This window comes from Aquila chrysaetos, assembly GCF_900496995.4.
Source record: "Aquila chrysaetos chrysaetos chromosome W unlocalized genomic scaffold, bAquChr1.4 W_unloc_3, whole genome shotgun sequence".
Classification (NCBI taxonomy): Eukaryota; Metazoa; Chordata; class Aves; order Accipitriformes; family Accipitridae; genus Aquila; species Aquila chrysaetos.
The window spans coordinates 2,101,383-2,113,464 of NW_024470323.1; the positions used below are offsets into that span (position 1 = coordinate 2,101,383).

Here is a 12,082-nt window from a genome sequence, read left to right on the forward strand (position 1 = left end):
GACGAGATGTCCCAAGTAAATAAGCGTGTGATCTCAGGATTATTTTTGATGTGCAACACTAGGCAGAGAAGCTATCCAAACCATGATAAGATTGAGAACAGACACATGATAATAGTCTAAAGTTTGTGATCTATCGTTTCTTTGAAAAGTGTTAAAAACAAAACAACCCCTAGAAAACAGTTTCACAGTTTACTGAGATAGCGTATCATTCAGCTATTGCCTCCTTAAATTCTTTGTATGCCTCAGAGGAACAAGTGCTCTTTCAGCAGCTTTCTGAAGGCTTAGCTAAAGGTTATGCAATTTTGGACGGACAACTAACTCGCTAGCTGGTAAGTGACCAGCTGCCTATTTATGTACATAAGCTAAGGAATTTGCCAGCACTAGAACTCAAAACCCCTTTTGCTGCTTTCAAGTCTTCTGCATTGTGAACTTGTGTTGGAAACAGTTAATCCTTTTAACAGTTCAGTCTAGGACAAAAAGATGATCCTTTCTCTGTTGTGTGTCACTATGAAAGTTTAAGACCAGTGTTCTTCAAGACAGACTATTAATCCACTTGTACCAGGAACAGAGCAGTGACAATCAGGTCAATTTATCACGCTAAATGCTGTGTTCATTAGGCAGAAATAATAAAGTAACAGTTTAAGTATAGATCAGGCTACAATGGACAATAAAGGAGAATGCCAACACCTCAACAACCGGAATACTTTCTTAATAAAGCAGAACTTAGTTTTGTGGAGTCATAATTAGCTAGCTGTCCAAATAAAACAATGAATTTGATATGATAAAATCTTTGGCATATTTAAATAATCCTTATTTTCAAATAAGATTTCAAGGAGAGGTCCTCTAACTTCACTTTGAATTAGTAAGACAAGACTATTATATGCTCATCAATTAGCATGACTGAATTTCCTCCCTCCTCCCCAAATAAGCCACACAAACAAGTCTAATGACAATATAAGTTATTTCAATTTCCTCACAGTTGCATGCATCTGCCAACTTGCCAAAACATCACCCTTAATAGACCCCATGCATACAATACTTGGCTGACAACGTTTCATAATTTATAAAAGGCTGACTTACACAGAATAAGATTTTTAACAAGCCAGACAAGTGAACCAGTCATTGTCCATAGTCACTACTTCTCCCCATGCAACAGAGGTTACCATCTGACAGCACAGCAGCCAAGTCCTACTACAATTTTCAGACAGCTCATTAAAATAAACTGAAAACAATTCTTTTATGAAACCAAATAGAACAGAGAATCCAGCAAAATTTTACAAATTCTTGTGCAAACTCTCTTCAGTATAGTGAAACATGAGGAAAGCCACTAAAAGTAATAAATTTGAGCATATGCATTTTTGAAATAATATAGAAATATTTTCACCTCAAAGTACAAACCAATTTGATAGAGATAATTAAAAACAAATAGATCATAAAAAAGCATCTTTTATGTTAAGCAGTGATTTAGAGTAGTAATTTAAAATTTACTAGCTATATAGCTTCTAGAAATTATACTTTCACTAGTATCTTTGTACGGTCAACGGTGATTTGCCTTTTAGCTACCCCAATATAAGAAGTGACTTACCATTCTTGCTGACATCCAGTTCCCTGAGATTAATGAGATTTGCAATGGATGCTGGCAATGTGGTTAGATCATTGTCTGGCAAACTCAGCTTGTGCAGAGACTGACAGTTAAAAAGTTGCTGTTGAAACAAAGAAAAAAGTGAATGAAACTTTCTCTTAGTTTCCTCTATATAGCTTTTATTTTTAATCCCTTTAAACTTCTGACCTTACAGCTTGAAGGCCAGACTATTTAAAGTCTTTGGCTACAAAAACTTTATTTATTTAACTAGTTTTATTCAAAATTGACTAAGTTCACGATGCTTAGTAATGCAAAAAACTGCAAATGGTCACAACAAGCCAGCAGCTATGCTTAACACTTCCTACAAATTCCTTCCAGTATCTCAGAAATTGTGACCTGTAGGAACACGTAGTCCTGCAAACATCGCAAAATATTTTCTAGAATAAACATGCCATGCCCAGAAGTAATTAGTTTCTTCAAAAAAGAAAAAAACAAAACAAAACAAAACAAAAACCCCCAAAATGAAAAAGATACATTTTTAAAAGTCAAATAGTTCTGGAACACAGAATTTTATCTTCTCTAAAAGTTTAAATTTTATTCCATTATATCTTACAAGAAGTTTTGGGGTTTTTCCCCTTCCGTGCTTCTTAGCTCAAGTACACCAAAATCCAACAAAATTATGATGAAAACAAGTGAAAGTTTGATCTAAGGATATACAAACTATATAATCTCTTCTGTATATATATGTATTATAATTTGTATCAAATATTAACTCAGAGCCAGATCTCTTCCTATATGCAAGGTATGTTGAGATTCTTACCCAAAGCTTTACAAATTGACAAAATAGGGCAAGTAATATTACTGGAACAAAAGAAAAAAAAAATCCTCAAATGATCCTCAAAGCTTACAGATAGCACAAAATAAATATCTGTAAGAAAGTGGATGAAAAGTTTCATCTGAACAATTTATGATTAAATATTCTTTTCCCAAGAATTTTGGATAAGATCATTCATAAATACCTGGGCTTAGTGTTCTTTTCTTACGGAATTCTGAGAAAAGATCAGACAAAACCAGGAAGTCTTCTATGACTAAAAAAAAAAATTTATCCCAATCAATGTCCTAGCAATGGGTTTAGTTCAACTGAAATTTCTTGGGTCTTTCTCAATTACGAGGCCATTATTTCAACTACAAATCACTGAACAAGCCCCATTCATTTAATGTTTGCATATACCACCCCAGAATAAAGCAGACAAATTAGCAAGATGGACAGCTCAAGGAATGAGCTTTAACTTGTCTACTGATGTTTCCATTTCCTCAGAAATGTGCACCTGTTAAAACTAGTTGATATCATTAAGGCTTTGAAGAGTTAAAATTACCTTAGGATATTGTATGGGAATAAGAACTTTGATGAGCTCATGTGTTTTGGAGCCATTCCTTTATTTTAATACTTCAAGCAAGAATATATACTTAAAACTCATCCCTGAAAACAATAATCTGGAATCATTAGAAATTTCCCCGATTAGTCAGGTGAAAACAAATGCAGCACAAGGAATTGCAAGACCCCTAAAGGAAAAGGGGAGGGGGAAGGGGAGTTTTATAGGGTGCTGACTTCGTAGTTGTTCCTTTTGTTGTTTTTTAATGTTTGCATATTCAGTGATTAAGTAGATCATCATTACTGGTAGTAAACACGAGAAGTCATATAATTAAGCTCTATTTTACTACAGAATGCCCATTTCTTCCGAACAGCAAAGTGAGCAGGAAAACTGAAACTGCTGCATTTTGAGCTTCTCAGCTCAAAATGCACACTGTGGCACTTGGGATAAACGGGGTAACTTTTCAGATGTGATTTCGCACACAAGATGAAAGCATTTCAAAGGCCCAGTCACTTTTGAAACTGAGACAACACCAGCTTTTCAGGTAAAGTGAAGTCCTTCTCTACCACCATCTTTCTCCCCATCACAATTTGTTCATGCTGCACCCTCAGCCAGTCAACTTAATTGAGGAGCTATACTGTAAGAACCAATTTTTGAAGTACATTGGGGTTCTGAAAAGATTGGAGGCAATTAAAAAAAAACCAAACAACAAAACAAAACAAAAAAAACCCCACACAAAATACCAAACACATACACTGACAGGCCATTTCAGCGATCAGGTTGACAAGACAGCCCAAAACCAGTTGTGTTGTGGCATACAAAGGGCGGCAAATTGCATGAGAGGAATAAGGACACCAGGGTGTCCTGGTTTCAGCTGGGATAGAGTTAATTTTCTTTCTAGTAGCTGGTATAGTGTTGTGTTTTGGATTTAGTATGAGAAGAATGTTAGTAACACACTGATGTTTTCAGTTGTTGCTAAGTAATGTTTAGACTAAGTCAAGGATTTTTCAGCTTCTCATGCCCAGCCAGCAAGAAGGCTGGAGGGGCACAAGAAGTTGGGAGGGGGACACAGCCAGGGCAGCTGACCCAAAATGGCCAAAGGGGTATTCTATACCATGTGATGTCATGTCCAGTATACAAACTGGGGGGAGTTGGCCAGGGGGGGTGGATCGCTGCTCGGGAACTAACTGGGCATCGGTCAGCGAGTGGTAATTGCATTGTGCATCACTTGTTTTGTATATTCCAATTCTTTTATTATTGCTATTGTCATTTTGTTATTGTTATTATTATCATTATTATTTTCTTCCTTTCTGTCCTATTAAACTGTTCTTATCTCAACCCATGAGTTTTACTTTTTTTTTTTTTTCCTGATTCTCTCCCCCATCCCACTGGGTGGGGGGGGAAGCGAGCAAGTGGCTGCATGGTGCTTAGTTGCTGGCTGGGGTTAAACCACAACAGAGGGGCAAAGAGTAAAGGGGAAGAGTGGGAATTTCTTAATCAGGCTTCAGAAAGCTGGAGACAGCCTAAGAAGTACCGCACCCTTCATCTGAAAGGATGGCTTAACTAGAAGCCTTTTTCAGAGTTGAAGGACTAAGTAAGCTTGGGTTAGGGAAAAGGCATACACAGCTTGAAACTCTGGCTCAGAATCATAGAATCGTTTAGGTTGGAAAAGACCTTTAAGATCATCGAGTCCAATCATCAACCCAACACCACCATGCCCACTAAACCATGTCCTGAAGTGCCTTGTCTACGCGCTTTTTGAATACCTCCAGGGATGGTGACACCACCACTTCCCTGGGCAGCCTGTTCCAATGCCTGACAACCCTTTCAGTAAAGAAATTTTTCCTAATATCTAATCTAAACCTCCCCGGCACAACTTGAGGCCATTTCCTCTCGTCCTATCACTAGTTACTTGATAGAAGAGACCAGTACCCACCTCACTACAACCTCCCTTCAGGTAGTTGTAGAGAGCTATAAGGTCTCCCCTCAGCCTCCTTTTCTCCAGACTAAACAACCCCAGTTCCCTCAGCCACTCCTCATAAGACTTGTGCTCCAGGCCCCTCACCAGCTTGGTTGCCCTTCTCTGGACACGCTCCAGCAACTCAATGTCTTTCCTGTAGTGAGGGGCCCAAAACTGAACACAGTACTCAAGGTGCGGCCTCACCAGTGCCGAGTACAGGGGAAACAATCACCTCCCTGCTCCTGCTGGCCACACTATTTCTGATGCAGGCCAGGATTGCCGTTGGCCTTCTTGGCCACCTGGGCACCCTGCTGGCTCATATTCAGCCAGCTGTCAACCAGCACCCCCAGGTCTTTTTCTGCCGGGCAGCTTTCCAGCCACTCTTCCCCAAGCCTGTAGCGCTGCATGGGGTTGTTGTGACCCAAGTGCAGGATCATCAGCTAGGATCATTTCAAATGTTACAGGCTTTCCCTTACAGACCTTCTATGGATAGTTTTAAGAATTAAATTTCTATCAAATGACTAAATAAAACATTTTTACTATGTCTTTACTACTCCCTAGTCTCTCTTCTTGTTTCCTTTACAGTATTTGAATTTACATGTGGGGTTTTTTTTTCCTTATGAAAATTGAAAAGGTAGCAAAAAATAATGACCAAAATGACTTAAAAGCTGAAAAGAATGCTTAGCTTCTCAAAAATAAGCCTATAAGGATGATTTATTACAATGTACAAATACATTAAGATGAAGCAACTGTAGGGTATCACAGGTCCCTGGCGTCCAGCAAAGAAAAGCAAAAAGGAATAAAACGCAAAAGTTCAAGCAATCTTTCTAATTGTGCGGATAATTTAATCTTAGACTAGACCAAGGCAAGTGGTAGACTGCCCACCTTTCAGTTTACTCACGTATCAAAACTGGATTTCATATAGGAACTGATTAATGAAATCAAATGGCATGTAACAGAAAAGGAAGACAAAGCAGACTAACAGCCTCTTCTGGTCTAAAGCGCCAACATGCACTCATTTGATCACTACAGTACAGTCTTTCTTCCTCTTAAGATTACTAAAAGGAATTTTTTAGAGAATTATCAGTTTGGAAGATGTTCACTTAGTTCTTATGATTTGGGAAATAAATTAGAAATTTAATGCAAGAAGAGTTCAGAAGATTTATTGTTTTGGCTAAGAAAGGTATTTTATTTTGTTTTTTAAGCATTCAATTTTTTTCTTTAATAAAGAATGAGAGACAGGAATGAAGTTCTGAAATCATCTGAAAAAAATCTCAAAGGCTGATACAAAGTCTTTAGAAGCAGGCTACTAAAACCTAAAGTGTCTAAGTCTAGAGTAAAGAAATATCTGCTTGGGAAGAGACAAGAATAAAATAGTGGAAGTTCTACACTGTAACAGACTTTGACAAAATGTCTAGTTTTAACTAATATGTTATTAGCTTTATTCAAAGTACAAATATGGATTTTCATTGATGGTTTCTCGGGAGCATTTAAGGGTGGAGTTTCAAAAGCAATCAGCTGGTTTAAGTCAGCTTTACTGGAATCCAGGGCTTCTGATAAAGCAATTTCAGGATAGTAACTTGACAGTTATTTCCTTATTAGTTTCATTTATCTTTCAAAAAATCCAAACCAGCAAAACCTGAAGTGGTTATAGGAAACTTTCAAAAAATCTAAAAAAGCATTCTACAGTTGTCCTGCATGACAGTGAAGATTTGCACACAACTGTGACAAAAGAATTTTAAATATTAAGTCTTTAATCTAACTATTAAGTCTTTAATTCCATCAAGGTAGGACCTATTAATGGAAAAAAGTCTACTGTAATGATCACTTTGTATTTCCCAAAAGTCTCACTGGCACAAGTTTTCATTCTTTTCTCTAGTATACTGTTAATTCAGTGTGCAGTTTGTCCTCAGATTTCAGAACAAACAACAAATATTAATTTCTATAATAAAGATGTAATCAAAGTGGCATTCCAGCTCTCTAGTTTTTGAACTTCAGTAATCAGAAAATCTCTTCAGTCACGTACCAAAGAAGAAAGCAGGACTTCAAGTGAATAGATACTTTGGACTGTAGTTGTCTTTTGTGGGCACAAAGATCTGAACAAGACATTAATCTTGCTTCTTCTAATCTTCATATGTTATCAGAGCTTCAAAATAATGCAGCAATTTGTTGAATACAGTTAGTCAATTTGAGCAGACACTTTCACAGAAATAAATTAGCCTGCCTCTTCTGCTAGGTACCTCTCTTGGGCTAAATCAGTTGTTTAAGCAGTTTCATCCCAATTCAGTACAGCAAACTAGTTAAGTTGGAACACATAAACATTCCTTTTACCAGGGTTGCTTCTTCTGGGACCAACATTTACTTGAAATTATTTGGCAAACTGCAGCCTAAAAGCTGAACCATGAAGCTAGATACTATCAGCTTCTACAATGCTGATGAAGTAACAGAGTTAATAAACATAACTAAAAGGAAAACCACCCAACATACCTTTGGAAGTTCTTCGATTTGATTAGCATCTAAATAGAGCTCTTCCAAGGTCTTTTCAAAAGTAAAAATCTCCTTAGGCACCTGTTCCAGGCTGCAGTGAGAGTAATCAAGCATAGTGACCGCTTCCTCCTCTCCTCGCAGACAGCTGCATGGCACCAGCCGCACAAACAAATTCCGCTTTGTTGTCATTTTCAGGCACTGTAAAACAGAAATAGGTCGATTTAAAAACTAACAAGACAACTTCAGAAATACTTGTGGGCAGCTTCTCAAACTTCCCCTGGCTGCTAAATACTTAAAAAAAAAAAAAGAAGTGTATATACACCTGCATATATATGTGTGTGTGTATACACATATGAGAGAGAGGGGAAAGAGAGAATTTATTTTTTTTTTTAAACACAACAGATCGGTAGTGGTATTAAGTGTGGTTAAAACACCTACAGACCCCAGAGGATGAATTAAAAATTTAGCCTGTAAACTGGTCACCCAACACAGCCCTACATTGTAGAGAAGCAGAAAATTTTGAAGCAGCAGTTCTGAAGTGTCAATTGTGTTTTTATAACATAGCTTATCCTTACCTTTACAAAAGTTATTGGGATGGTATTTTTTGCTTAATATAACAAAATCCACCCTCTACAGAGCATTAAAATTTAGCTATAGGAAATCTAAATATTTTTTTTGTGATGAATAGGATTAAATTCATGTACCTTAATTTCAAATCCCTCATTTAAAGACAGAATACAACACAAAGAACCAGCACAGTTTCTACCAACTCTTCTATCTACAGTTTAAAAGGAAAGGTTTCCAAATGCACAGATAAAAAAGTTCCTTCAATTTTTGCAATTGTTAAACTTCACCTTACTATAGAAATGTATCTTCCTCTCAACTCAATCATTGCTACAACAGTCCCCTCTATTCTCCATGGCTTTTATAATATTCCTCCTCAGCAGGAGAGAGCAAATCTAAATGGTGCAAACCAGCTAGCTGATTACTGACCACATACACCAGCCACATTCTGCCTCCTTTCTCCTCAGCAAGAGCACAAGTTTAGGTCTCTTTCCTCTAATTCGCAACCAATTTTCACAAAATTCAGAAACAATCATCTTGAAAATGTTACCTCAAGTTTCAAGTTGAGCTGAAATCAAATAACAGGCTCAATTTTTCAGGAAGGACCAACACATACAGACGGACAACATGATCACGTAAGCTTCATTTCCTCAGGAAACTGGTCTAAAAATACATACTTTTCAAAAAAAGCACTGAATATTTATTTTCTTAGTCCAAATTAAAATATGCTTTTTTTTAAAACCCCTTTTTTTTTTTGAATTGCAGAAATTATATTTCAACTTCTGGATTGGCAACAGGAAACTTTCTTCTCCAAGTGCAAAAAAAGTCTTTCAGTCACATTTAGCAGACTCCATTTCAACATACACAAAGTATGTTAGGAATACAGGGAGAAAATAAAATACTGTGGCCACTGTGCTATATGAAGTCACAGGCTGTGAGACCTCTCTTCTTACTAAAACATGAAAAAAGGTCACACACTTAGATTTTCATCTATGAGCAGCTAGCTTGCCAAGTACTTCACAATATGTTTAATTTATACGACAACAGGTCGAGGGGCTGCTGTACTTATGTTTTCACTAAACAGAAGTACATCTTACCACTCGGGCTGTATACAGTCAGATTCTACATCCATCAAAAGGATGGAAGAAAACTCTTTATTAGATGGTGGGATGTCAACACTTCCTTTTTTAAAAATGCATTAATGTTGCTAGGATTTTATTACAGTGTTGATTATGTATCAAAACACTTAACAGTTTCCATAAAACTCCATCTCTGTTATTTAAATAAAAAGCGATCTAAAAATAAGAATATTTAAGTGTATTGCAATGCAAAGCATTTAGAGACTGCAAATTCCACGCTGGGGATTTCCACAAAATGGGCAAATCAACAAAAGAGACAACATAACCTCTTCTTGCTTCTTCCACAGGAAGAGGCTCCAGCATGGCATCCTCCAGCCACCTACAGCCAGATGCCAAAGATGCTACTGAAGCTGATGTACTCGCTGAGTCAGAGCTATCCACACCTTCTCCAAGCCTCAGAGGCCCCATGTGAAGACACAAGAGGAATTCCACTGCCAACATTTACAAATGAAAAAGCCTTTAACAAAATGAAATATTGTCTCATTTTGTTCTATAATTTCAGCGATCTGCAGAGCCGTGGAAAAACACACCACTTCAAAAAGAAGCACCAACAGCAGTCTCTTCAAACAGGAATATAAACAGAAGAATGTATGCCTTGGAAAAAACAAGGACTGGAAGCAGAGATTGTACATGTGAGTTGATGTGTTAGTTTTTGGCTAGGATAGAGTTAATTCTCAGGGATGTTTTCCTTATTGCTGAGCAGTGCTTACACAGAGTCAAGGCCTTGTCTACTTCTCACCCCACCCCACCAGTGAGCAGGCTGGGGGTGCACAAGAAGTTGGGAGGGGACACAGCTGGGACAGATGACCCCAACTGACCCAAGGGATATTCCAGACCATATGACATCATGCTCAGCATATAAAGCTGGGGGAAGAAGGAGAAAGTGGGGGGGGACACGTTCGGAGTGATGGCATTTATCTTCCTAAGTAACCATTATGCATGATGGAGCCCTGCTTTCCTGGAGATGGCTGAACACCTGCCTGCCGATGGGAAGTAATGAATTAATTCCTTGTTTTGCTTTGCTTGTGCATGCCACTTTTGCTTTACCTATTAAACTGTCTTTATCTCAACCCACAAGTTTTCTCACTTTTACCCTTCTGATTCTCTCCCCCATCCCACTGTGGGGGGAGTGAGCGAGCGGCTGTGTGGTGCTTAGTTGCTGGCCGGGCTTAAACCACAACAATGGTTCATATAAATATAGAAATAAGATACTCTTTTTCATTCAAATCCCTCAAAAATAGCATACATTACATCGGTAAAACTGTTTGCCCCTTCTTTTACAGTGGCTGTTGTTTTCATACCTACTCTTACTTGCTCAGGTCTCAAAAGTTTCTGAAGCAACAAAACTTAAGGCCTAACAATGCAAAACACACATATTTAGTTTTCCTAACTTATTCTTTTATTCTGTAAGAGAGATCTTGAGATTTTGGGTTGGGGAGGAAGGGTTTGTAAAAAGATCACATGCATCCACAGCACTGGAAATATGGATCAATAAACAAATGCCTGTACAACATCACAATGTTAGGTTGTATCTCCAGTCAGTTATCACGTCAGTTAAAGTAGCTAAACTCACAGCTCACATCCCAAGCCAAAATAGTCAAACTCATATTTAAGTATCAAATAAACAACCCTCTCCAAAAAGCCTACCCACCCAAAACCATTTAATTGCCCAACTTGAGTATACATCTAATTATAACATTTCAAAAAACAGAATGAACCAAGAGACCTGCATTAAAGTAAATGTAGGAAACTACGCAATGTGATTTGGTTCAAATTTGTCTTGTTTGTTCATATTTTACTTTTAAACATATATGAAGAATTGTTTAGCATTGGTGTTCTACAATAGAGATGACTGCCAATACTAGGAAAGAGGTGCAGCAGGATAGGCACAAGTATTCTACGCCACCACTCTTTGCAATATCTATATATATCTATATAGTCAGACACCCCCCCCCCTTATCTGTCTAACTATCTTGTGATCAGTTGCCCAAGCAGAAAAACTGTAATGAAGGAAAGGAAGGATGTACTACAGAAGAGAGTCCACTGTTATAACTACCAAAGACAGGAAAATGTGATGTTGCACACATGCTTTTCTTATATTGCTCAAAATAAGAACTTCTTCATGGATAATTGGGGTCAATACAGAGAAGGTGAAAGGGAACACAAAGTATAGCATTGTTTCCCTTCCCACAGAACAGGGAAGTCTAGCAAGCAGAAAAATCTTAGTTTCATAATATACCGCAACATCAGACCATCTGAAGGCACCAAATCAATGTAAGATTGCTTTGTGATCTACAACACTTTGATGGCTTATTTTTCTCCACCACTAAACAACTCTAAATTTTTAAAGAGGCAGATCTACTAAAGAACTCAGAGGAGGGGGGAAGAACCCACAAACCAAACCCCCTTGTTCCCTAAACCATTAAAGCCTTGACACAAGTTTATCTCAGGTTCAGTGTTTGCAGCCAGAGGAAAAATTAGGGTCTTGATACAGTTGGGTTTTTTACTTCATGAAGAAGTAGGAAGGGAAAAACATCACTCTATAATCAGCAGCTTTTCTTTGTAATCATTAAAGGCTCAAAAGTTTGAAGGCATAAGGGAGAATTAGTTGTGTTCTGTTTGTAAAGACTTAATCTACCACCCCAAAAAATTCAGTGTTAAAAAAAATACCTAGTTGAAATAGATATGTCTGCTAATTATAAAATATCAGATTTGTGATCATATTTTTTTGCTCCATGAATCACTTCTAGCATTTATTTCACACCTTCTCTTTCAAGCTTATTTGAGGATCACACCTAAGCATTGGAGATGCTATAGTATCTGTAGTAAACTCAAAAATAGGTGGTTTAAACTACACAGATGTGTATTTTAGTGAAATATAGTCTTCACCCATTCATATACATTAACTGTGACAGTAACAGGTAGGAAACAAATTCCACAATAACTACACAAAATGGGACAAAGAAAAATGTTATCT

At 37.5% G+C, this 12,082-nt stretch overlaps 1 protein-coding gene across 6 annotated transcripts in view; it reads right to left on the bottom strand.

Annotated features, from left to right (window-relative positions):
* The window catches only part of LOC121232390 (erbin-like), a 138,526-nt gene that overhangs the window by 90,455 nt on the left and 35,989 nt on the right, over positions 1-12,082 (bottom strand). For 5 of the 6 annotated variants that reach the window (XM_041121558.1, XM_041121557.1, XM_041121560.1 and 2 more), the window contains 2 exons: positions 7,403-7,600; positions 1,586-1,703 (listed from right to left, as the gene is read on the bottom strand). In XM_041121558.1, the coding sequence (XP_040977492.1) occupies positions 1,586-1,703; positions 7,403-7,591 (307 nt within the window). In that variant the 5' untranslated portion in view covers positions 7,592-7,600. Of the gene's footprint in view, positions 1-1,585; positions 1,704-7,402; positions 7,601-8,516; positions 8,630-12,082 lie in introns of all 6 variants that reach the window. The other variant, XM_041121559.1, reaches the window with a different exon arrangement.